Here is a 20,668-nt window from a genome sequence, read left to right as displayed (position 1 = left end):
CTAAAGTAGAATTCTGTTGCATGATTCTATCATAAGTTATACAATCTTTTATTTATCTATATTTGGTGCTGTAATGAGGGCAATTTGAAAGCAAAAACAAAAATGCTGTGGTTTTCAGCAGAAGTTTTAGTGGGTATTTTGGACAGCACAGTTCTTTCAATTCTTTGTTTGAACTTCTCCTGTCATTGTAACTTAGCATTTCCACCCTATACTCCACCCTCACTTCACCATCATTGTGAAAACCCAAAATGCCTATCTCCTCATATTCCGAATGTTTCTTGAGGGTGCTATCACCCCCAGTTGATAAACACTGGTAGAGATTGAATAGATTGCCCATCATGCCAGGCAGGGCCTTCACACCTGCTGTTCCTCTCTCTAGCATGCTGTTTTACCTGTTCAAATGTCAACCTTAGAATAGAGGCCTTTCTTATCTACTTTCTATGAAATAGCAAACCTTAATCATGCCTTGCATCCCAGCATTCCCTGGCTCCCTTGACCTCTTTAGTTTTCTCTATAATATTAATTATTTATTTGTTTATTGTATCCTCTCTTCTCCTTTTCCCACGTAGAATGCCAACATCACGAGGGCAAAACCAAGCATCTAGAACAACACTTGACAAATGGTAGAAGGAGTTCAAATATGTACTGGATAAGTGAATGGATGGATTATTTAAGACTTTATTTCTCTTAGCTTCTGAGAAGTATTAAAGCATCAGTGAGTTCAAGGTTATACTGCTTCTGGTCAAGGGCAGACTTAGTTGCTTTACTCTAGAGGAAGATTTGACATAGTCATATAGATGAAAAGCTTTAACAAGAATACATTCCTAAGTAAGAGGTCATTGATTCAACCAATATTTATTGAGTACCTAGCACATATCAGGTTCTATGCTAGGTTTTAGGAATATGAAGGTACTTCAAAAAGTTTGTGGAAAAGTAGAATTAAACAATAATACGAATCTATAATGGAAAGAAAAACCATCATCATCCATGTTATTGTGGAGTCAGTTGAGTGAAATATACGTTAAGAAATAATCATGCAAATAAATGTATAATTACAAATTTTGATGAATACTGTCTTTCTTCTGCACAGAAAGGGGCTGAAAGAGAACACAAGGCAGGGCCCAGGTTTTCCTCCAAAGACAATTTGGGACTTTTTCCAGCATAAGACTGTTTGAAGACATTGCAGTTTCAAAGTTCTGTACCATAGAGAGCATGGCAAGAATTTTAGCAAGGCAAGAATTTATGTTAGATATAATAACAAGTCTGCTCAATGAATGTTAGTTTAGTTCCTTTACTGTCTAATGGATCATTAAGAACTGAAAGGATACAGAGATATTCAGAATAAATGGGACAAAATTCCTCCATTCAAAGAGTAAAGTATCAACTTGGGAAGTAATTGACACATGATACCAGTTGTTTACTCTAGCTGTTGTCCATAAATTTGCTATGTTTTGCTGTGTTATGCTATCATCCTAGCCCCTAAAGATGAGGCACAGAATTGTAGCACTTGTTAGAAACTTTCTTAAGCATAAAAGGTAACTCACCGAAAATGAGATTTCCGCATATTATGATCACTTAATCTAAATTGTATATTAATATATCATTATTAAGAAACATGGTATTATTGAAGGGTTGTCTTATTTGTGAGCTTTAAGAAAAAGAGCCACCAAGGCCTGACAAAGTAGTGATGGCCAAAGGAAATGGTTGGCCAAAGGAGGAAGGAGTCATGTACCATACTTATTAATTCAGTAGATTACCAGTGAAAAGATTAAGAAAGTCTGGTGAGCAAGGTGGCCCAACCATGTATGTATGCTGCTTTTTAGAACAATTGTATACGAATAATAATTAGAATAGTAATGGCTATCATTTTTTGAGCATAGTATTTGTCAGGAACTGTTCTAGTCAGTCTATGTATAATAGTTCATTTTGTCCTCACAACAAACCTATGAAGGTGTATTATTATTATCCCTGTTTTTAGATAAGGAAATTGAGTCTCAGAGATATTAGATATCATGCCCAAACATAATAACAAAGCTATCAAATGGAAGAGTCAGTATTTGAATTTGGGCAACCTGACTCCAGAGGGATGATATACATTAATTTGGAGGGAGGGATGATGTACATTAGTTTGTTCTTCAGAGAAGTGCTTTCTAAACCAGTGAGTGCGTACTTCATGGGGTGTGCGCAATCATCCATGGGGTGCGGGGAGAAAATCAAAATGTTTTTATTTGTTTTCTCCTTTATTTGTTTAAATGCAATATTTTATATATATAAAAAGATCCTTGTTATATATAAAAATATATTAAAAAGATCAGATACTCATTCAGTCACTTTTTTTTGCATCACTTTTTCTTTGCATCATGATGTAATTTTTCTCTTTTTTTTGAGCCAGTCAAATTTAGCAGTGGGGAGTTGTATACCAACTTTAATGACACTAGTGTTAAAAGTTCTGATAACTCACTGCCATCAGACAAGCCAATGATGTAATTTTTCTTAATGACTAGCTAATGGATTTATAGACTATGGTATATAGATAAACTAAACCAGGCCTCACAAATTTTACATTGAAGATAATATTAATAATGTAAACATAAGAAAATGGTAGCATTGTAGTCTCAGCATGGGAAATCTGACAGAAAATTAGAAATTGTTTTGAAGATAATATGAAGTATGGATTTCTGTTTATTATTATTAATGGTGAACTTTGCCTTAAATATATATTACATCTTGAAATTTTTATCAGTGAGAGTATAAAGCCATTGTGGTTTTCAAGACATTTAGAAACTAAGTATATAGAACAAGAGGACAGACCTCTATAATTTGAAAGCAGCATTATGCTAAGTGAAGAACCCAGGCACGAAAGGCCACGTATTGTATGATTCCATTTATGTCCAAAAGGCAAATCCATACAGACAGAAAGTAGATTAGTGGTTGCCAGGGAGTAGTGATAGCGGAAAAATGGGGAGTGACTGCTAATGGGTACAGGGTTTTTTTGGGGGGTGATAAAATGTGGTGGAATTAGATAGTGGTGGTAGTTGCACAACTCTGTGAATATACTAAAACCACTGAATTGTAAACTTTTAAAGGGTGAAATGTTTGGTACATGGACTATATCTCAATCAAGCTGTTATAAAAATGTTCATTGTAGCATTAAAACTTCTTATTTTGTGTGATTCTTTTATAATATACTGAATTAGGCCATTTTGTGTTGCTATAACAAAATACCTGAGACTGGGTATTTATACAGAACAGGGTTTATTTGGCTTATGATTCTGGGACAGCTGTGTATGGTGCAGGCCTCAGGCTGCTTAACTCATGGCAGAAAATGACAGGCAGCTGGCAGGTAAAAGCGGATCGCATGGCAAGAGGAAGCAAGAGAGAGAGAGAGAGGAACTAATAGAGTGAGATCTTACTCAGGCCTCCCTCCCCCAGGGAGAACATTAATCCATTCATGAGGGATCCGCGCACATGACCCAAACTGCCACACTGGAGATCAGATTTCCATGAGTTCTGGGAGGACAATACATCCAGACTCCATCATATACATATTAGAGCAAGATAGTACTATGTTTATTGGAATATACATATTTTGAGTGTGTGTGCTCCAAGCCCTTACTTCTCCTCTACTCTCCATCCCCCACCCTTTTTTTTTTTCTTTTTTGCTAATAGGGATGCACACTTAGAAAAAGTTCGGAGACCATTGCCTTAGGGTTGCAAAACAAAAGAAGGTATGTCTAGGTTCCCTTTAACAACAGTGCTTTATTTCAAGTATACAAGGGGATAACAGGTAGGACAGGACATTGTCTTTCCAGGTATACTATACTTTAAGAATGGGATGTACATCAGGCCTCATGGAACATCAGAAGATGTTGCATAGTGTTCCAGATGCATTCTGAGGTGGGGGAAGTTATCCAGCCTCTCAGTTTGTATCCCAAGTGTATACTTCCCAGTTGGAGAGTGAGAATCAAGTTGTATTGGATTGTCACCATCCGATATGGAGTATCTCTTTTTGGATTGTCACCATCCAGTATGTAGTCTTTGGGCGGTGTTTCTTGCCAAGCCAAGTCAGAAGGCCTTGCTTGTGTTCAGCCAATATATGATTGCTTTTGATCAAGACTTTCTTCTCTATTCAAATCAACTGTGACCAGAGCAACCTGGGGATTTCTTTTGAGACATATGGCAGGACCCTAGAGCTTGATGGACTATTTTGCCAGTATTGTATAAAATATACAAAGAACTTAGTGGAGGCAGTATGATGATATAGAAAAAGCATAGGCTTTGTAGCCAGCCAGACAGCCTTTGGCTTAAGTCATTCACTGTGAGACCTTGGATAAAGTTACTTTATCTGAGTTTCTGTTTCTTCAAAAGTAAAATGGTAGTAATGACACCTACCTTGTAGGTGAGGATTAAATGGTATAAGATATGTAGTGTCTGGCACAGAAGCTGACACATTGAAGACATTCAATAAATGTTCCCTTCTTTTTGTAGAGGAAGTGTAATGAATTGAGAAAATCAGGCACATTTGTATTTCTAATCCTTTTATATTTCTTTAAGAGTTGAGGAAACCATTTTTAAATCTACTACAACATGTATTTTCACCTCTCCCACCCCCATTATTACTGAAGAGTAATTATAGGAGAATTATGTAGCCAGTAAAAGCCCAAAGAGATACAATTAATTCGTCAATGTTATATAAATTTATGGCAATATTATCTGGGCTTATGAAACAGAAATTGAAAGGCAGCTGTAGCAAAAATGCATTTCGTGTGAGGGAGGAAATAAATGCTATTCCTCCTACTTTGCTATTAACAAGCTTTCTGACTCGGGCAATTTACAACTTCTCTGAGGCATCCGTATGACGCCCGGGGGCTTACCTGAATGGTTTTTAAGATTCCTCCAATTCCAAAAAAGTAAATTTGTGGAAATTAAGTAAAGGAGTTTTAGAAAATAAAAAGTGTAGAACAAAATGATGCTGACTTCCCATGAGAATCATCTCATGTTTTTAAATAGTTAACTGCATACTTGTTATTTGCAAGAGCATTCTAAATGATTGTCAGAAATTATTGACACTGATCTACTTTGGTACACTGGGAGAAAAAAAGTGATACTGGAAAAAAAAAAAATTGGACCCCACAATACTCAAATTTAGAGCCTAATATTCTTCTGGTTATTTGTGGTTATTAATAAGACAGTTAGAAGCTGTTTCCTCCTGTGTCAGTAAGGGTTCTGGTTGTTGCAAGACAGCTGGTTCCACCAATGACTAACTGCTGTCATGAGCTGGTGGAATGGAGGCTATCAAAGGACATATCACTTTAGTAAGTTACAGCCCAGAATTAGATTATGAGTGTTCATTTGTAATTAGGAATAGCATGATTTAAAATGAGAAGGTAGAGTAAAAGGGTATTGTAAAAATGTCTTATAGTGTCACAATTTAATAGGTTTATTGTTATTTCATTTCTTAATTTGCTACACCAATTTTATTCAGTGACGCAATGGGAAACTTTTAATTATAACAAGTTTGCATTATCAGTTTTTAAATGAAAGATTTTTTTTTCTGTGATTAAATAGGTATGTGCTATTTTTTCTTAAATCTTAAACTTTTTCTGAAAATGATGTGTTGAAAGACCTAAATATACAATGAGTTGAAGTGAATATTTGATATTTTGTTCAGTATAACAACAAAAGCCAAGCAAAGTTTCTAATATTTCTTTTAAAATTGAAAACTCACTAGAGAATTCTACAAGTTGAGCTCCCATTCAACTGATTATCAAGCAAAATGATAATTTAACATAATGATGATTCTCTCTAATGATTCTTTCTATAGGTTTTATTGAAAACTACAGCTGGAGATATTGACATAGAGTTGTGGTCAAAAGAAGCTCCTAAAGCTTGCAGAAATTTCATTCAGCTTTGTTTGGAAGGTAATTGTAACTCTTGAGTTTTATTCTGTAGGAGAAATTTTTGTTAACTTAAAAATAAACTGCAGTGTTTTTCTCACAACATTGATGACTGGTGTTAAATAGTGGTAATTAGTGATAGGCATTGATATGAGTGACATGATGTTGAACTATGGGTCAGGAAATAGAGAAAGGAAGTAAAAGCTTTCTCCAAAATAAATCTGTATATTTTTAATGGAGAAATTATGTCAACAAATAATACTTTGATCCTTTCTGGTCTTCTTTGCTATCTTCTACTTTCATTCTCTAAATATAAGTATTCCCTAAGATTGTCCCTAGTTCTCTGTTGTCTTCACTCTTCATTATTACTTGCATCCAAATGACCTGTCAAATTTAGAACTCCAGACATTTCTTCACTTCTCAGCACTGATTTACATATGTAATTGCCTAGTGGACTTTTCTACTGGAACCTTCCACCGTAAGCTACAACTAAGCCAGTGTAAAACCTAATTTACCAGTTTCTTCCCTAGACTGCCTTGACTTTCACCTACACAAGTAGTTTTTCTCTCTTTTCATCTTTTATATCTTTTCCTTCTTATTCATTTGGTATTTGAGCCAGAGGCAGCTTGGCTTCCTAACTTTCCAACTTTATTTTTCATTGCACAAACTGCTTTGTTTCAGTTGACCATTATCATTATTTCTTGAATATTTTTTTCCCACTTCCACTTTTATTTACACTTATCCTCATACTGATTATCCTTTTGGAGTATGCTTTCTTTTCCCTTTTCTACTGTTCAAGTCTACCCATTTTTAAATGTCCGTTCATAATTCCACTTTCTTTACAAAATCTTCCATCTAGTATTCAGTGATGTTATTATCAATGTCTCTAGTTTTAGATTTGAGTCATAAAGTGACTATTTTCGTTTTTAAAAATCCTTGCAGAATTATACATCCACTTCAGTGTTTTTCCCTTCAGTATTCTCTTCGAGAACTAAACATTCCAAACATTTTTAGGGCTTCTTGTTGGCTTCTAGACTACGATTGCGTATGGTTTTGAATATCTCCAGTGGTGGCAAATTATTGTCCTTCTAAATAATATCTGATTTTCAGATACATTATTCAAGGTATCAGAAACAGGCATTTTGGGTCAGAAGCAAGGTGTTTATAGTATAGCAAGAGCTCTCAAAATAGGTAATTAGACAAATAGATTTAAGGAATAAAAAATACTCAGACCAAAAAAAAAAAACTGCCAAAAAAGAAAAAGAGAAAAGACATCTGTAAAGACCATTATTAATAATTGCTATGGCAGGCAGGAAGGAAGTAGTCAGAAAGGTAGTGTATAGTCAGAGAGGCTTCAAATAACTGTCAACAAAGCTGAGAAACATAGGAGACACAGAAAAGTCAGACTTGTTTCTGGTAAGAAGTTTTGAAGAATCAAAAGCTCAAATTTTACAGGAGGAGAGTGAAATTACAAAAACATTAGAAAGAATGAATGGTAAATTGCAATCCGTGAACAGGTGAAAGGAAGAAACAAAAAACATCTGGATACAATATGACAGTGAAGAAGAAATGAGGTTCTTAAATTGGGTGATGCAACTCGATTACAGCAACAAATAATTATTCCCCTATTTACAAGAATACAAGGAGAAAGAAAAAAGAATCAAAAAATAATAAGAAAAATAACTAGAGCAGTTCCCTTAATTGAACAAGTGAGATATAGATTATTATTGGAAAGGCTAACAAGAAGCCTGAGAAGACCAATTGATATAAAGATACTCCCAAATGAGTAAAATCAAGGTTTTAAAAATATAATTCAAAGAACCCCATTTTTAGTAGTTTATACTTAAAATATTATATTTCTAGGTCTTGTAACACTCGTGTCAATATTAAATTAAAAAACCATGGTTTCTAGAATGTAAAAAAGCCAAAGAATAAAACATGAGGAAGTGGGAGCATAGCCTCAGATATTGCTTCAACTAAAATGGTGTTCACAATTAAAGGGAGGTTCAAGGCCTTTATAAAACTGAAAGATTTACAATTACACAGACTTAATCGTGCATGTTAGGTCTTTGCACTATAGTTAGGCAAACATTTAAAATGAATGGATTTTTTAAAATTGTCAGTTTAAAAAGTAGGGTAAAAAATATGTAAGGGAAGGAAAGAAAAGCTTGTTAGCTTTGATAATTAGTTCTTCTGAAGTGTTATCAGGGCATAGAATTTTAGGTCGGTGAAACAAATTGGGGAGCACATAGAGAAGTAGGTAAAAAAATAAAATGTTTTTACTTTTATTTTTTACTTCAGCCATGCTTCATCAGTTATCTTTTTTCCCTACGTCCTTTATTTAGTTTAATAATCTTTAGAAGTGACAAACATAAGTATATATTGATATGCTGTAAGTTAAAAGAAATTTCTTCACAAAACTATTTGTTTAAAAAAAGACCAGAGAGACAGAAGTAAATAGGGCAGACTGATCACAAAATGAGTTATAGATGAAATGTTATAAATGATAATATATACAAAATTAAACACAAAGCAAGATTCTGGAAGAAGAAACACATATAACTGATTTAAAAATGCAAATAGAAGTTCCTGTATGTACTTCGGTTGGAAGTATAATTAGCCAAAATATATCATAATGTCCATACATTGTACAGCAGAAATTAAAACTGTAATGACAAGTAGAAGAATCACAGCAATCAAATAGGAACTTTATTTCATATTTGAGATACATTTAAGTTTCTTTTCTCAATAACGGAGAACATTTAGGAGGACATTATGAAATGCATAATGAAATAATAAGGCTTCTTTCTTCAGAGTACTTATGAAGATAATGGATAAATTTTAAGAAGCAAATCAAATAAACATTATTGCAAGCAGCAAAATTTGTTATAGTGCATTGTAAGTTATAAAGACAACTATAAATGCCTACTTCAACAGTGATTATTAATAAATTATAAGGAAGTAGAAATAGTGGATATGGAAAATTTGTGGAAATTGGAAATTCCAAGCATAACAGAATACAATATTACGGTGTAGAGATTATAGAAAATTCCTACTCATTTATATATAGTATTGTAACAATTTTATGCATCCAACATGAGTATAATTAGGAAAATCATAAAGAAAACCTTAAAATAAAAAGCCGGCATCACTGAAAGACTTAATGGGAAATAGGAAAAGGAGATTGGATGGTGCAATTTTAAAATTTCTGAAAAGTAAGGAAGACCTTTTATGTCCCCCTTCCCTCACATGTAATATATATATATATCTGGGTCTTACATACATAGATCTTGCTTCCTAAAGAATTATTGAACCTGTGCATCTCAAGGTAAACCATAGTCATGTTTTCTTTTGACTCTTGAGACAATAGTTATACTTGCGCTGTGTTCTCTCTCTCTCTCTCTCTCTCTCTCTCTCTCTCTCTCTCTCTCTCTCTCTCTCTGTGTCTCTCTCTCTCCCTCTCTCTCTCTTTCTTTTGCTCTTGCTCCTTCCCCCCTCCCTCCAATCCTGTCTCCTTCCAATCAATTCTTCATACTGGGAATTTGAATGATATTTTGGAAAAGCAGATCTGATTATGTGCTTAAAAAATGTTGATTGACTGTATATTATGGATCTAAAGGAATTTTTTTCATTTTATGATATACAGTATATACCAGGGTATATTTTGTATTCAAATTTGAATATGAATTTGTAGAATTTGAGTGAAAATATTAAAGTTTGACCTCACATTTTTGTTAAACTTGAAAATATATAGGTTGCTTTCACATTATCTTATTTAATCTTCAGAACAACACTGTAAGTTAATTTATATTATTAGTTTTATACTGAGAAAATTGAGTTTAATGTTGTACAGCTCATAAGAGTCAAGACTTAGAGCTCCTGACTCCTACATACAGTGTTAGTCTAACTGACAAATGGTTACTTAGGGATATTGGAGAGACACTTTTAGATTTCTGATTTTTACAGTTTCTATCTGTAACCAGAGAGAACTTGTCCACACTGGGGAGCTCTTGTGAATATAGCCCAACAGCTCTTCACTGAGAGAAGGAACTGAAAAAAATCAGCTGGCCTTTATTTCTGCTTTTTCAATGTACTGAATTCAGTTGTTAGATTACAGATTACATCTTTTTCAATATGGATTTTATATCCAGTTATACTTGCAAATGTAAATAATTATGAGGGTGCCTGCAGACCACTATAACAGGTACTTTGTGAATTATGTCAGTAATTTTATCAGTACAATTCCTGGCCACAGTAGTTACTTGATAAATATTTTTTATTGAATGAATTAGTTTGTATTCAGTTGCAAGTAATGGAAGACTAAATTCAAAATTATTTAAATAATAAAAATACTTATCACCCTGACTGACAAGAAATGTGGTGTTAGTTCTGCAGCTCAGTGAAGTTCTCAGAGAACTATACTTTTTCTATCCTTCTGCTTTGCAACTCTCACCATATGATTGAATTATGACCACACTCAATAACTGGCTCCACCTCAACCTACTCTTGTTGCTTGTTTTTTGTTTGTTTTTACAACAACAATAATAATAGCTTTGGTTTATTCAGTATTTCCTTTAGGTAGACAGTAGTCCCCCCGCTCCTTATCTGCAGGGGATACATTCCAAGTCCCCCAGTGGATGCTGAAACTGTATATAGTGAGTTTTTTTCCCCAACATACATACCTATGATGAAGTTTAATTTATAAATTAGGCACAGTGAGAGATTAACAACAATAACTAATAATAAAATAGAACAATTGTAACAATATGCCAGCATAACTACACTTGTGCTCTGGGGCAATTATTAAGTAAAATAAGGGTTACTTGAACACAAACACTGCCATACTGTGACAGTCAACCTGATAACCCAGATGGCTACTAAGTGACTAACGGGTGGTAGTGTCTATAGCATGAATCCTCTGGACAAAGGGATGATTCACATTCTGGGCAGGATGGAGTGTGACTGAGCATTATTTCATCATGCTAATGAGAATAGCATGCAATTTAAAACATGAATTATTTATTTCTGGAATTTTTCATTTAATATTTTCATTCTGCATTTGACAGCAGTGACTGAAACCATGGAAAGCAAAACTGATAAAAGGAGGGACTGTATACAAACCCACAACATATCAATATTACTTATTGATTATAGGTCTAGCACCATTAATATACTCTCTTCAAGAAATTTTCAATAAATAAAACAATCAACATAATATATTCTGCATACATTTTCCTCTTGTACTTACCTGACTAATGTAAGTACAAAGCTAACGTCAGTGAGATAAAATAATTTCTTTCCTTTCACATAAAGGATTTAAAAAAAAAAAACTGAGGTGAAATTTATATAACTTAAAGCTAATCATTTTAAAGTGTACAAATCAGTGGCATTTAGTACATTGACTATGTTGTTTAACCAGTACCTCCAGGTAGTTACAAACATTCTATCACCCCTAAAGAAAACTCTATACCCGTTAAGCAGTCGCTTCCTAGTCTCCCCTCCCCCCCAGGTCCCCAGCAACCACCAATTTGTTTTCCATTTCTATAGATTTACCTATTCCTGATATTTCATACAAATGGAATCATGTAATATGTGACCTTTTGTGTCTGGTTTCTTTCACTCAACATGTTTTTGAGGTTCGTCTATGTTGTAGCATGTATCAGTACCTCATTCCTTTGTATGGCTTAGTAAATATTCCATTACATGATATATATACACACACACACACACATATATATACCACATTTTACTTATCCACTCATCCATTAATGGACATTTGAGTTGTTTTCACCTGTGAATAGTGCTTCTGTGAACATTTGTGCACAAATACTTTTTTGAGTTACGTTTTTCAGTTCTTTTGGAGGTATATATGTATACACACACACACACATGTTTTTTAGAAGTGGAATTGCTGGATTATATGGTAATTCTTTGTGTAACTTTTTACACCATTTTACATTCCCACCAGCAATGTATGAGAGTCCCAATTTTTTAATATCCTCACTAACACTTGTTATTTTAATGTTTCTTGTTGATAGCCATCCTAGAGGGTGTGAAGTAACATCTCATTGTGGTTTTGATTTGCATTTCCCTTATGACTGATGAGGTTGAGCATCTTTTCTTAGGCATGTTGGTCATTGTTGCCACTTCTTAATGTAAACTCTCTTAGTCAGTCAAGCCCTAATTCTTGCCCCCCACCAAGTTCTTTGTTTATGCTTCCTCTCACTGAGATGCCATACTCTGCCATACCCAAGTTAACTTCTTTCTCCCCTATGAAGTCTCCCTAGTGATTCTAGGTTCCAGATAATGAATACTATAGGAGATTATATATGATTTCTCCTGCATGTTTATGACCTCCAAGTTATATATTTATATATAAATATATTTCCATTGTTTAGCAAACTGAGAGGCTAATTAGTCTCAAGTATATATTATTTGATTTATTTATTGAAAGTTTCTTGAGAAGAGTACATTGATGGTGCCAGACCTATAATCAATAAGTAATTTTGATATATTGTGGGTTTACATATTGTTGGTGTATTAATAAATTAATTTTGTATGTGGAGAAGAGGAAGAAGTAGGAAATAAGGTATTCGTCTCTACCAGGGTTTCTCATCCTGGGCATTGTGGACATTTGGGGCTGGTTTTCTTTATTGTGCGGACTGTCCTTTGCATCGTAGGATGTTTAGCAGTATCCCTACCCTCTACCCAGTAGATGCCAGTAGTATCCCCCAGTTGTGATAATGAAAAATATTTCCAGACATTGTCAAATGTCCACTAGGACATAAAAATGCTGCTCCTCCTCCCCCAAGTTGAGAACCACTGATCCATACCAAAACTCTCTACTTTTTATTTTGAGAATAATAATTGAGAGGTTGAGAGAATCTTGGAAATAAAAACAAAGCAACAACAACCATGGTTTTTGTAGAAATGTGTGCTGTTTTGAAAAGTAGATATTTTATAAGTAGGGAAGAAAAGGTTTTGGTTTGGGAGCCTAATTAACATTCTAGAAAATAAATCTTGTGACTCTAGTTGTATTAGCTCTGATAAGTATAGGTATACTTAGTTTTAGACATTGATAAATCATTTGGCAGTTTTTTCAGGCTATTATGACAACACCATTTTTCATAGAGTTGTACCTGGTTTTATAGTCCAAGGGGGAGATCCTACTGGCACAGGGGCTGGTGGAGAGTCTATCTATGGAGCCCCATTCAAAGTAAGACTGAATTATAATTTATTATTATTATTATTATTATTATTATTCTTTCCAAGTCAGCTCAGATTTCTTAATTGAAAATTATTGTGCTCCACAGGAAGAAAAACATTTCATGTTAGTGTACAAAATCAGATGTGTGTCACATATTTAGGATTCTATAGGAATAAGAGCAATACTTACCCTGTCAAGCATTCTAAGTTGTCTTATCTCAAGCTTTTATGTTAGATTGAATTCAGGTGGAGTTAAAGGTGATAGTGAAAAAAATGTGATTCAGAAAGAAGCCTATAAAGGATATTTCCTGATGTCTTACTGTTTCTAATCTCTGCAACTCTGTAAATGTAAAATATTTTTAGAACGTTTGCATATCCTGTCCTATTTTAAAACATTTTATTTAAATACTATATTGGAATCTGTAGTCTGCTCACGGTGCTATAACAAAACCCACAGACTGGGTGGTTTAAACACAGAAATTTATTTTTCACAGTTCTGGAGGCTAGGAAGTCCAAGATCGAGTTGTCTGCCAGTTTGGTTCCTGGTGAGATCTACCTTCGTGGCTTCCAGATGACTGCCTTCTCCAATATCCTCACATGGGGAAGAGAGAGAGAGTTTTGGTGTCTCTTTCTTTTTTTATAAGGACAACAGCCCAATTGGATTAAGGCCCCACCCTTGTGACCTCATTTAACCTTATAACCTTTATTACCTCTTTATAGCCCAAATATAGTCACATTGGATGTTAGGGCTTCAATATATGAATTTCAAGAGAACATAATTCAGTCCATTGCAGAATTTATTCTAAATTGTATACAGTAGGTTTCTGCAGCAAAAAATGCATGCCACAATGGAAAATAACAAGGAGAACAGAAGAAAGAAGCAACATTAAAATGTTAGAAAAAGATATATTAATCAAGAATAGGTCAGTGATTTCTTCATTTTATTGTATTGTATTGTATTGTATTGTATTGTACTGTATTGTACTGTATTGTATTGTATTGTGTTGTATTGTATTGTATTGTATTGTATTTTGTCGATATACAATGTGGTTGATTATTGTGGCCCATTACTTTTTTTTTTTTAATTTTATTTTGTCGATATACATTGTGGCTGATTAATGCTCCCCATCACCAAAACCTCCCTCCCTTCTCCCTCCCCCCCTCCCCCCCAACAATGTCCTTTCTGTTTGCTTGTCGTATCAACTTCAAGGAATTGCAATTGTTATGTCTTCTTCCCCACCTCCAGTTTTGTGTGTGTGTGTGTGTGTGTGTGTGTGTGTGTGTGTGTGTGTGTGTGTGTGTGTGTGTATTTATTTATTTATTTTTAGCTCCCACCAATAAATGAGAACATGTGATATTTCTCTTTCTGTGCCTGACTTGTTTCACTTAATATAATTCTCTCTAGGTCTATCCATGTCGTTGCAAATGGCAGTATTTCATTTTATAGCTGAGTAGTATTCCATTGTGTAGATATACCACATTTTCCTTATCCACTCATCTGATGATGGACATTTGGGCTGGTTCCAACTCTTGGCTATTGTAAAGAGTGCTGCGATGAACATTGGGGAACAGGTATACCTTCGACTTGATGATTTCCATTCCTCTGGGTATATTCCCAGCAGTGGGATAGCTGGGTCATATGGTAAATCTAGTTGCAATTGTTTGAGGAACCTTCATACCATTTTCCATAGAGGCTGCATCATTTTACAGTCCCACCAACAATGTATGAGAATTCCTTTTCCTCCACAACCTCACCAGCATTTATCGTTCAGGGTCTTTTGGATTTTAGTCATCCTAACTGGGGTGAGATGGTATCTCAGTGTGGTTTTGATTTGCATTTCCCGGATGCTGAGTGATGTTGAGCATTTTTTCATATGTCTGTTGGCCATTTGTATATCTTCCTTAGAGAAATGCCTACTTAGCTCTTTTGCCCATTTTTTAATTGGATTGCTTGTTTTTTTCTTGTAAAGTTGTTTGAGTTCCTTGTATATTCTGGATATTAATCCTTTGTGAAATGTATATTTTGCAAATATTTTCTCCCACTCTGTTGGTTGTCTTTTAACTCTGTTAATTGTTTCTTTTGCTGTGCAGAAGCTTTTTAGTTTGATGTAATCCCATTTGTTTATTTTTCCTTTGGTTGCCTGTGCTTTCGGGGTCATATTCATGAAGTCTGCGTCCAGTCTTACTTCCTGAAGTGTTTCTCCTATGTTTTCTTTAAGAAGTTTTATTGTTTCAGGGTGTATATTTAATTCTTTAATCCATTTTGAGTTAACTTCAGTGTATGGTAAAAGGTATGGGTCTAGTTTCATTCTCCTGCATATTGATATCCAGTTCTCCCAGCACCATTTGCTGAAGAGGCAGTCTCTTCCCCAGGGTATAGGCTTGATGCCTTTGTCAAAGATCAGATGGCTGTAGGTGTGTGGGTTGATTTCTGGATCCTCTATTCTATTCCATTGATCGGTGTGTCTGTTTTTATGCCAGTACCATACTGTTTTGGTTATTATAGCTTTGTAGTATAAAGTCAGGTAGTGATATGCCTCCAGCTTTATTTTTTTTGCTCAGCATTGCTTTAGCTATGCATGTTCTTTTGTTATTCCATTTATATGTCTGGATAGTTCTTTCCATTTCTAAGAAAAATGTCATTGGAATTTTGGGGATTGCATTGAATTTGTATATCACTTTGGGTAGTATGGACATTTTCACTATGTTGATTCTTCCAATCCAAGAGCATGGGATACTTTCCATCTTCTTGTATCCTCTCTAATTTCTCTCAGCAGTGGTTTGTAGTTCTCATTATAGAGATTTTTCACCTCCTTGGTTAACTCAATTCCTAAGTATTTTTTTTTTCGTGGCTATTGTAAATGGGCAAGCTTTCTTGATATCCCTTTCTGCATGTTCACTATTGGAGAATAGAAATGCTACTGATTTTTGTGTGTTGATTTGTATCCTGCTACTTTGCTGAAATCATTTATCAACTCCAAGAGTTTTTTGTAGAGGCTTTTGGCTGTTCAATATATAGGATCATGTCATCTGCAAATAGGGACAGTTTTACTTCATCTTTTCTGATCTGGAATCCCTTTATTTTCTTCTCTTCTCTGATTGCTCTGGCTAGTACTTCCAACACTGTGTTGAATAGGAGTGATGAGAGTGGGCATCCTTGTCTAGTTCCTGTTCTTAAAGGAAAAGCTTTCAGCTTTTGCCCATTCAGGATGATATTGGCAGTGGGTTTATCATGTATAGCTTTAATTATGTTGAGATACTTTCCCTCTATACCTAACTTATAGAGTGTCTTTGTCATGAATGAATGTTGAATTTTATGAAATGCTTTTTCAGCATCTATAGAGATGACCATATGGTCCTTGTGTTTGATTTTATTAATATGGTGTATCACATTTATTGATTTGCGTATGCTGAACCAACCTTGCATCCCTGGGATGAATCCCACTTGATCGTGGTGAATAATTTTACGTATGTATTGCTGTATTCTGTTTGCTAGTATTTTCGTGAGGATTTTTGCATATATATTCATCAAGAATATCGGCCTGTAGTTTTCTTTTTTGGTTGTATCTTTACCTGGTTTTGGTATCAGGATGATGTTTGCTTCATAGAATGAGTTTGGGAGATTTGCGTCTGTTTCAATCTTTTGGAATAGTTCGTAAAGAATCAGTGTCAATTCCTCTTTGAATGTTTGGTAAAATTCTGCTGTGAATCTATCTGGTCCTGGGCTTTTCTTTGTTGGGAGCCTTTGATAACAGCTTCAATCTCCTTTATTGTTATTGGTCTGTTCAGATTTTCTACATCTTCATGGCTCAGTTTTGGGGGCTTGTGAGTGTCCAGAAATTTATCCATTTCCTCCAGATTTTCAAATTTGTTGGCGTATAGTTTATAGTAGTCTCGAATGATTCCTTGTATTTCAGATGAATCAGTTGTAATATCACCTTTTTCAGTTCTAATTTTTGTTATTTGAGTCTTCTCTCTTCTTTTTTTTGTTAGCCATGCTAATGGTTTGTCTACTTTATTTATCTTTTCAAAAAACCAACTTTTTGATTCATTGATCTTTTGTACTGCTTTTTGGGTTTCAATTTCATTCAGTTCTGCTCTGATCTTAATGATTTCTTTCCGTCTGCTAACTTTAGGTTTCGATAGTTCTTATTTTTCTAGTTCTTTAAGGTGAAGTGTTCGGTTGTTCACTTGCCATCTTTCCATTCTTCTGAGGTGAGCATTTAATGAGATAAATTTCCCCCTTAATACTGCTTTTGCAGTATCCCACAGGTTTTGGTATGATGTATCATTATTTTCATTAGTTTCAATAAGTTTTTTGATTTCCTGCTTGATTTCTTCTTGGACCCATATGTCATTAAGTAGAATGCTGTTTAATTTCCATGTGTTTGTATAGTTTCCTGAATTTCATTTGTTATTGATTTCTAATTTTAATCCATTGTGGTCTGAGAAAATACATGGGATAATTCCAATTTTTTTGAATTTGTTGAGACTTGATTTGTGACCTAATATGTGATCTATCCTGGAGAATGATCCATGTGCTGATGAGAAGAATGAATATTCTGAGGTTGTTGGATGGAATGTTGTGGAGATATCTGCCGAGTCCAATTTGTCTAGAGTATTGTTTAGATCTTGTGTTTCTCTGCTGATTCTTTCCATAGATGATCTGTCTAATATTGACAGTGGTGTGTTCAGGTCCCCTGCTATTATGGTATTAGTGTCTATTTCCTTCTTTTGATCTAACAGAGTTTGTTTTATAAATCTGGCTGCTCCAACATTGGGTGCATATATATTTATGATTATTATGTCTTCTTGATGGATCAGTCCTTTTATCATTACGTAGTGTCCCTCATTGTCTCTTTTTATGGTTTTAGTTTAAAGTCTATTTTATCAGATATAAGAATAGCTACTCCAGCTCGTTTTTCTTTTCTGTTTGCATGGTAAATCTTTTTCCATCCTTTCACTCTTAGTCTATGTGAATCTTTATGGGTGAGGTGGGTCTCTTGAAGGCAACATATAGTTGGGTCCTCCTTTTTAATCCAGTCAGCCAGTCTGTGTCTTTTGATTGGGGAATTTAAGGCTTTTACATTAAGAATTGTTATTGAAAAGTATTGATTTATTCATAGCATTTTATTGATTATTGTTTGGTTGTCTTAGGTGTCTTTTGTTCCTTGCTTTCTGATTTACTGTTTGTTTTCTGTATTTGTTGGTTCCTTGGGTTGTAGATAGATAGCTTTTTTGTTTGTTTGTTTTCTCTTCATGAATGCCATTTTTATTATACTAGTGGGTTTTGATTTTTCTTGGGTTTTTATGGCAGTGGTAGTTATTTTTCAGTAACCAAACCCAGTACTCCCTTGAGAATTTCTTGTAAGGGTGGTCATGTGGTGGTGAACTCCCACAGTTTTTGTTTGTCTGAGTAATATACTATTTGCCCTTCATTTCAGAAGGATAGCCTTGCCGGGTAGAATATTCTTGGCTGGCCATCTCTGTCTTTTAATATTTTGAAAATATCATCCCATTCCTTTCTGGCTTTTAGGGTTTGTGATGAAAAGTTTGATGTTAGTCTGATTGGGGCTCCCTTATAGGTGATTTGACGCTTCTCTCTTGCAGCTCTTAAGATTCTCTCTTTGTCTCTGAGTTTTGCCAATTTGACTATAACATGTCTTGAAGAAGACCTTTTTGGGTTGAATACATTTGGGGATCACTGAGCTTCCTGGATCTGAAGATCTGTGATTTTTCCTATACCTGAGAAGTTTTCTGCAACTATTTTGTTGAATATGTTTTCAATGGAATCTCCTTTTTCCTTCCCTTCTGGAATACCCATGATTCGGATATTTGAGCGCTTAATGTTGTCTGATATCTCTCTCAGATTTTCTTCAATGCCTTTGATTCTTTTTTCTTTTTTTTTGTCTGCCTGTGTTATTTCAAACAGCCCATCTTCAAGTTCAGAGGTTCTCTCTTCAACTTCTGCAAGCCTGCTGGTTAAACTCTCCGTTATGTTTTTTATTTCGCTGAATAACTTCTTCAGTTCGACAAGTTCTGCTACATTTTTTTTCAGGGCATTGATTTCCTTGTACATTTCCTCTTTCAGGTCCTGTATACTTTTCCTCATTTCATCATGTTGTCTAGCTGAGTTTTCTTGTATCTCATTCAGTTTCCTTATAATTATCACTCGAAATTCCTTGTCAGACATTTCAAGGGCTTCTTGTTCTATAGGATCTAGAGCTTGAGAGTTATTACCCTTGGTGGTGTACTCTCTTTATTTTTCGTATTTCTGGTATCATTTCTTTGATGTTTATTCATTGTGGCAGGGGGTTTCGCAGTCCAAAGATTTGACACTATTGTCTGACTAAGATTTTCCTGGGGTTGCCAATTTGGTATGGCTACCTCATTGACTGCTCAGTTGGCCACTAGGGCCTTGCGTGTGTGGTTGCCTTGGGTCTTGGACCTCTCCGGGGAGCCACCTCTCTGGTCAGCTTGGACTCGGCCGGGCTGCTGGGCCACAGGGTGGTACGCAGGGTGTGTGGTCTCTGCCAAGCTTCCACCTCCCGTGCCTGATGTCTCCCTGTTCCGCTCTCACTGGGCCAGGCTGCTGGGATGCACGGAGGCACCGCAGAGCGTGTGGTCTCTGCGGAGCTTCCCCTTCCCCTGCTGGACGTCTCCCTGCTCCGTGTATGCTGGGCCGGGCTTGGAATGGAGCTGGGTGGTGGCAATGAAGCCTACCTGCTGGATCACGTGGCAGTGGCCCCACAGGATGTGTGGTCTCTACAGAGCTTCCACCTCCCCTGCTGGATGTCTCTCTGCTCCGTATGCACTAGGCTGGGCTGCTGGATCACATGGTGGTGGTGTGGTCTCTGTGGAGCTTCTGCCTCCCGCACTGGACATCCCCCCGCTCTGTGCGCACTGGGCCGGACTGCTGGAACATGTGGTGGCGTTGTGGTCCCCACGGAGCTCCTGCCTCCCCTGCCGGATGTCACCCTACTCCGTGCGCACTGGGCCGGGCTGGGAGTGGAGTGGGGTGACTGCGGTTAAGCCTATCTTCTGGATCACGTGATGGCAGCCCTGCAGGTCATGTGGTCTCTGCGGAGCTTTGCCTTCCCCCGCTGGACATCTCCCCATTCAGTACGCACTTGATGTTATGTTTTTATAGTTGTAAATCGGTTGATTTGTGGGAGAGAGTGACGCTGGGGACTGTCTATTCCGCCATCTTGACCAGAAGTCCAACGTATACTAGTTATAATTTAGAATACTGCACACCGGTTGGTAGGCTGGGAAGTCCAGGGGTCGCATATGGTGAAGGCCTTGTTGGTACCTGGTGACTCCTCACAGCAACACAGCATGTCACATGACAAAGTGGCTTGACTCCATGTTTGGCATCCTCTGCACACTGGTGTAGGGGTAGGGTCCCAAGTTCTCAGGCAGTTAGTTTCTGTGGCTGGGAAGTCCAAAGTCCATCTGGTGGCGGTGACAGTGATCCAGGGGTCTCACATTGCAAGGTGGGAGAAGCAGGTCAGTGATTTTTTTAACTGCTAACGTAGATCTAAGAAGAAACAGAGTTAATGTTA

General features: G+C 36.0%; 1 protein-coding gene across 1 annotated transcript in view; it reads left to right on the top strand.

Moving 5' to 3' along the window:
- LOC134370169 (spliceosome-associated protein CWC27 homolog) overlaps window positions 1-20,668 on the top strand; it is a 62,037-nt gene that overhangs the window by 1,066 nt on the left and 40,303 nt on the right. Inside the window, exons 2-3 of the mRNA XM_063087180.1 lie at window positions 5,825-5,921; window positions 13,001-13,113. Coding sequence (XP_062943250.1) covers window positions 5,825-5,921; window positions 13,001-13,113 — 210 coding nt within the window. The remainder of the gene's footprint in view (window positions 1-5,824; window positions 5,922-13,000; window positions 13,114-20,668) is intronic.

This window comes from Cynocephalus volans, chromosome 2 (genome assembly GCF_027409185.1).
Source record: "Cynocephalus volans isolate mCynVol1 chromosome 2, mCynVol1.pri, whole genome shotgun sequence".
In the NCBI taxonomy this organism is placed as follows: Eukaryota; Metazoa; Chordata; class Mammalia; order Dermoptera; family Cynocephalidae; genus Cynocephalus; species Cynocephalus volans.
Note: the sequence above shows the minus strand (reverse complement) of the source record. Positions and strands in the feature narration are given on the sequence as shown.